Source organism: Taeniopygia guttata, chromosome 4 (genome assembly GCF_048771995.1).
Source record: "Taeniopygia guttata chromosome 4, bTaeGut7.mat, whole genome shotgun sequence".
NCBI classification, from domain to species: domain Eukaryota; kingdom Metazoa; phylum Chordata; class Aves; order Passeriformes; family Estrildidae; genus Taeniopygia; species Taeniopygia guttata.
The window spans coordinates 22,650,042-22,656,534 of NC_133028.1; the positions used below are offsets into that span (position 1 = coordinate 22,650,042).

Sequence of the window (6,493 nt, forward strand, 5' to 3'; positions counted from 1 at the left end):
GGAAGCAAGCCTTCCAAGAAGGTCGGTTTTCTATAAAGGTGTTAGCAGAGACATGAGAGAGGCAGATCTCTTACATAAATTTGAAGTCATCAGCCTGCACAAAACAAATGAAAATATCACAGTTCAATAGTGCCAGGAGTCTTAGTGCTGGCAGACCTCTGTCAGTACAGTAGAAAACTCAGACTGTATCACCCACCATTGCACAGCACTAGGTGTAAGCTATAAACAAGCTTAAACTCTTTGGAAAGTCCAAAACTAGAGCTGCAACTTAACTTTCTAAATGACACCTGTAGTTAGGCCAGTAAAAGATGTGCACAGAATAAAAGCAAACTCATTTGACCAGAAATGAAAAGGGGATACCCATCCTATGGTCACTGCATAGGTGAGCAGCACTTTGGAAAGCACAGGAACACGTTTATTTATGTTTATGCTTAAAATCTCTTTACATCCAATAGGATTGCATCGTTATCAACAAAATTTTGTTTGAAAGAGGGTTGCATCGTTATCAACAAACTTTTAAGCTCTTTTTTCCTTCCATCGAATTATTTTTCTGCAAATACTGCGCACTCTCCAGCTCGTCATCAGAAACGCCTCGTGCATGTTCCCGCTGGGTTAAAGGAAGAGGTACCGCTCCGGCACAGCGCCTTTACTTCACAGCAGGTTCGCTCATCCGCATTCCTTCCCCGGACGAGCCGCGGTCCGCGCCCTACACCCCACCCGCTTTCGGGGAAAGGGAAACCGGAGAGGCTCAGCCACATCCCCCCCCGGGCACGGGCATTTTCTCGGCCGCGGGTTCGCGTTCCTGGCACGCGTGGGAAGCCTCGGCCGCTGCGGGCGGGGCGCGGCGGCCTCTCCGCCGCAGCCGCTCGGGCTCCGCGGGGGCTGCGCGCCCGGGGCCGCCCGCGGGGCTCGCTCAGCCCGCGCCGGGCCCCGACGGCCCCGCCACCGCCCCCGGCCGGCGGGACCTGCGCGCCGCCCCCGCCCCGCACAGCCCCGGCCCGGCGGAGCCCCTCACCATGGCGGCGGCAGCGCGGTCCCCGTGCCTAGCGGGACGCTCCCGGCTCCATGCTCCCGCCTTCGCGCCAACTCCCGCCGCCCGGCGCGCCGCGCTGCCGTCACGGCCGCGCCGGGCGGGGCTGAGGGGCGGCCGGGGCGTGCCCCGGGCCGGGGCCATGGTAGCGGCCCCCGCCCGCTCGGCCCCGGCCCGCTCGGCCCCGGCCCGCTCGGCCCCGGCCCGCTCGGCCCCGGCCCGCTCGGGTGCGGGCGCAGCGGCCGCTCCGTGAGGGGCGTTTAACCGCTGCCGCGGGGCTGTAACCCGCGCCCGGCGGGAATGGCAGCGCTGCAGCAGCGGCAGCGCAGAATGGAGCCGCGTGTGCTCCGGCACGTCCGGCAGAGCAGGCGAGCCGGCATGCTGGGTGAAAACAGACAGGGAAGCAGTGCCAGGCCTCCATGACTCCCGTCTCTGTAGGGCACTGAGGCACACACAGCTCCCAAAACAGGCGGGCAGCCAGCCCTGGGCCAGCGCAGCACTGGAAGGCATTTCCTGCTCATAAACTGGTGATAAACATGACAGTCCCCGGCTTCCTGCCTATACGAGCGTCTGGTTCCTCTAATGGTACTTTCTCCCATGTGCTAAGGCTGGGGAGAGCTCAGGAGTCCAACAGAAACTAGGGAATTAATCAACGTTGTGATTCTGCTACTGACTGCTTAATTTTCTAATTATTTTCTAATTATTTTCTAATGAAATCGTGTGTATCTTGTTCCACTAAACACACTTACTGAACGCTGGAAGGGGATAAATTTTTTCAAGCCAAGTAAAAACTACCCCGCTCTCAAATATTGTCTGTTTAGATTCTGTCAGCCTACTGAATTGCTAATTATTGTTGGACTTGGAGAAGCATGGGAAGACAAACTGAATTTGTGATGTTACAAATACTGCCAGTGATTTGGGAGAATCCTTCATCAAAGAAAAAAAAAAATAAAACAACCAGAGTACAGGCTCAATGGGTAGTTGTATTTGTATGTATGTAATTGCAGTATGAGTACTGCAATCCCTAATGCTGTCACTTGTGTTCTCTCTGTGTTCACTGCCTGCTTGGTGGCATGGTCTCATTCCACACACTGTTAATGATACCTATTACCGTTCCTGTTAAATTCTTGAAATTGGACTTTAAGTAACTGTAAGATCCTGTTTATACAGAAACTGCTACCTTTATTTTATGAACACACATGGTTAGGTGGGCCCGTGTATTTTCAGCATTAGCATAGCTTGTGAATTTGGGTTTCTGCATAATGAACACAGTGAGCAAGTAAACACAGACCCACAGCACAGGCTGTGCTTTTTTGGCCTGTTTTGCAAGTTATTCCATATGCACTCAACATAATGGCTATGCAAACAAAACTGATATTGCTTTAGAAAAACATCTCCAGTGATAAGTTTGTATTTACATATTTAATTGTAATTATGTAACTTTGAAAGCTGTGCTGTTCCTCTTACTAGAACTAAAGATCAGTTTAAATGGCTGATAATTTGTAAGAGCCAAACAGTTCAAATACTGCTAGAGGAGTTATTGCAGGTGGTTATCTCTCTTTGTAGTTGATAAAGCTACCTAGAGTAACAGCCAGCAGAGGAGTATCTGTTTGTGGGTTTGTGACATCTTCGTGTTTCTTGGAAGGCAAGAGTTCAACCCTTTGTGGAGACATCAGACTGAACAGCTGGAATGCCTACAATTCACTCCTGGCTATGGCAGGGAGACACAGGATACCTCTCTCTGTTCCTATGTACGTGCCTGTGGAACCAGGTGGGAAAAACTTTGCTCCACCACAGGAAAGAAAACTGAATACTCCTTATTATGTATTATGATGTGCTTTGCAAGATAAAATCAAGGCAAAATCCCATGAGTCTATAATTGATCATGGGTAGTGTTTTAAAGGCCTATTACTCAACTAAAATTACAACTTTTTAAAAAGTAGCTAAGTACAATTGATTTCACCACTCTATTGGCAAGCGTGACAAATAATTTTTTGCATTATTAGTATTGTTTTCTACCTTGCTGAAACTCAGAGATTTTTTTGGCTTTTTATGTTGTTTTTTTTTTTTTCCAAAGTATGTTTTAAAAAGTGAGATATTAAATCTTGAACTTGAGATTTTTCCCCTATATAATAAGCCCAGATCTACTGTTAATATTATTAGTGAAATCTTTTTCTTGCTTGAGAGAGGAGGTTTTTAATAAGAAAATTACATTTTCGTGTATTGAGAAATAAAAAATAGTCTGTTTTCTTTTTGTTAACATCTTGCTTATTTTATTTCCACATTTTTGTATATTGCTACATTAATACTATTTTGAATTGAAACCAACTTTTAAAGTGAATTTCATGTTAAATTCTGGGCTTTTTGGAGTAATAATGGGCACTAAAATACTAATTTACTAGATTGTAGTTTCTGTTCTGGAGGAATCCCATAAGGAATATTTTTCTTACTAGACTCTCTAGTAAAGAAAAGAAAATTTTTCAGGCATTGTAGAAGCAGAAATTAGCATTTTGTTACAAATGAAAAATTCCAAAAATTCTTCATAAAGCTTTGGTGTAGTTTCTATTTACATTAGGCTTTCTATAGTATCCATCACAATTTTGTGTCTTTAGAAAGACTTGATCCCATCTCAAACAGTTTTAGCTGTGTAAGGTAAAGATAAGAGATTTGCATGACGCTGTTGTGGGCATTACATAAGTTGTGCTTCTTTGAGCACCTAACACTAGTAGATCTGAGCAGCTGATGTAAATGTAAACATTGCACTTCTTCTGAGTGAACTTTGTCTTTAGGTCTTTTTCTTCATTTACATATCTAGGCAGAATGAATGTGTCAACTGATACTCTGTCTAACATTCAGAGCTATCCTTTCAGCTAATATGTTCAGCATTTCTGTAGATCAAACCTCAGATTTTCAAGCCAAGCCCCGAAACAAGGAGACTACATATTCAAGAGTCAAGTGAAAAATTGTTTTCTTCATTTGAATCATATGCCTTGGCAAAGGCAAAGAAGAAATCTGATAAGTAAGAATTGAACTGAATAATCATTAGGCTTCTTAACTCCTGAATCTGTATCAGCAAGTGCCCTGCAGATTGCGGCTTCTCCCAGTCTTGATTCATTCTGAAACCAGATTGGTTAGGTGTGTGGACAGAGGCAGGAATTCCCACTGTGCAGCATCATATTGTATGATGTCCTCATACAGCATCAGGGTTGGAGTCTGGCCTGACTCTGCCACTTGAGCCAGTGGAATCATTAATTCTCTTCTCCTCCTTTCACACCCTCACTTCCTAACACCCCCTGATCACATCTCACTCTTCTGTGCTGATTGCTTTCCAAATTAAGAACAGTCAAATTAACATTTGCTTTAATAGCCAAATTAAATTTGCTTTTCCAGATTAACAGTATTTCTTTTCCTCAAGTCTTTGCTCAGGTGAACTCCTTCTTCCAAATTCAAGTCATTATACGATTTTCATCACTTAAACTGCTTCCTCTTTAAAACTTCATGAAGTTAAATTACAGCCCAAACAGTTAAATACGACCAAGCAGTAAGAAACTGGATTCACAGAGTCTTGAAGGATTGAAACACTTTCAAACCATGATTATAGCATGCTCCCAGTCATGTCAGTAATAAGGAAAGAAGTACAGTTCATAACCTTATACAGACCAAGCACCTGAGAGCACCAGTCTCTGCTGCACCTTACACATCTCAGGCAGGTGCAACACACTCTGCGTCCTTGTGCCAAGGGTATTAACGCTGCTGCGTTTAGTGGGGAGAAGCCTGTTGTCTTCCCTCGCCCACAGATTGCCCATGGGGTTACAAAGCTGTTGTGGGTACTTGGAGCTCAAGCATCTGGAAATGATGGTAATGAGTAGCTGCTTTAGAAGTGTAGACATCGATAACGACTTGTATTTGGGTTTTCTTTTGTGAAGTAGGATACATAAAATCAGAGCTTTTAAATGTCAAAATAGAAAGATTATGTTAATGCAATAACTATCAAACAGCATTTTAAATGCTGTTTGATAGAACAAAAAAGGAACATGTCAGTATGTACGGTAAACCAACTTTGTACAGTCCCTGTCTGCTCCTCTTGTTCCCAAGCTGCCTGTGTGTGGTAGGATCTTGGCTGAGAAATGTAGATCAGTTACTTCTGGAAAGAGGAGAGGCTCATGTTAGATGTGTGGCTACCCCACCACCAGGGACCTGGAGTGCAGATGTCAGTGGGACCTTTCTCTTCATCTGTGGTGAAAATGTTTCTTGAAAAGGCTCTGAAGAGAAATGCTTACAAGCATGGATGTTTTCTTGTTCATCCTAAAAATAAATAAATTGGCTTCCATTTGTAGTAATTAATCAGCTTTATTGGTAAATTAAAGGTCTAGGTCAGTGGCATTCTGCAGTGCTGCAAGTACGGAGAGCAGGAGCAGTAAAGCAGCAGTGCATCAGGACTTTCATGTCCTACATGGCAGCAGGGCTAATTCATCTGAGCAGAGTGCTCTGCTCCACTGATAAATTGTCCCCATGTTCAGATTTCAGTGTGCATCTTTCTTACATGCAAAGTTACTTCATACTTCTGTTGTGGTTCCTCAAGGCTCTTCTGCAGCTGTGGTCACACAGTTTCTGTTTCTATATGGACACATTTTATATTACTGTACCTCAAGAAAAACAAAAATGGCAGGCATCAGTCTTACTGTGGTGAGTAAATTGACTATATCTCAACATACATACTGTTGCTAAACATGTTAAAAGATTAAATTATACTGCAAAATTGCTGTATAAATATTTGTTGTACCGATGCTCCAGATGTGTATATGAATTGTTAAATTAATCAATACTGAAATACAATATTTCAGGGATAATTTTCTTTGCTAATTGTGTTTATTTGAAGAAATCCAGGAAAATGGTGTAAGAATTGAAACAGTTCCCTGTCAATTTTGTACTGCTGCTATGTGTAGTGCTGTACAGGAGACTTTTATACAGGATAGAAAAAATGGTTGCATTTGTGTTTGAAAGAAATATTGACTTGCTTTGTGGTTTTATATAGTTAGTTGGTGGTGTGTATATCTCTTGTTCACAACAAAATATTCCACAAGTCCAGGGAGAGTTTTTCAGCAGAAGTTGGTTGTTTGAGCAGGGTAGGACTGAGGAATCATGCACTGCCCTTCCAGCCATGCAATCACACAGATAGGATAAATCTCCTTTAAATTGGTGATTATGTAGTGTGAATTGTATTGTTTCCTCAAAATACAGCTCCACAAGAAATAAAGGATGTGATAGCTTCTTAGACCCTCTGTCACCTATATTATCCCACCTGAATGACTGACCTTTAAATGATGATGAATTAGTTCTTAGGATTTCTGTTGTTGAGGCAGGCTGCAGTAAGAAGCCAGGTAGGTGTGTCAGTGGTCATACAGAGGCCACCTCCCTATAAATTACACCATTCTCAGACCTGTTCTACGTCTCACAGTTCAG

General features: G+C 43.6%; 1 protein-coding gene across 2 annotated transcripts in view; it reads right to left on the reverse strand.

The window, feature by feature from the left end:
• Positions 1–2,301, reverse strand: part of RFC1 (replication factor C subunit 1) — a 34,883-nt gene extending 32,582 nt beyond the window's left edge. For both annotated transcript variants that reach the window (XM_072928086.1, XM_030270945.4), the window contains exon 1: positions 1,016–2,301. In XM_072928086.1, the coding sequence (XP_072784187.1) occupies positions 1,016–1,540 (525 nt within the window). In that variant the 5' untranslated portion in view covers positions 1,541–2,301. The remainder of the gene's footprint in view (positions 1–1,015) is intronic.
• Between the last annotated feature and the right edge of the window lie 4,192 nt (positions 2,302–6,493).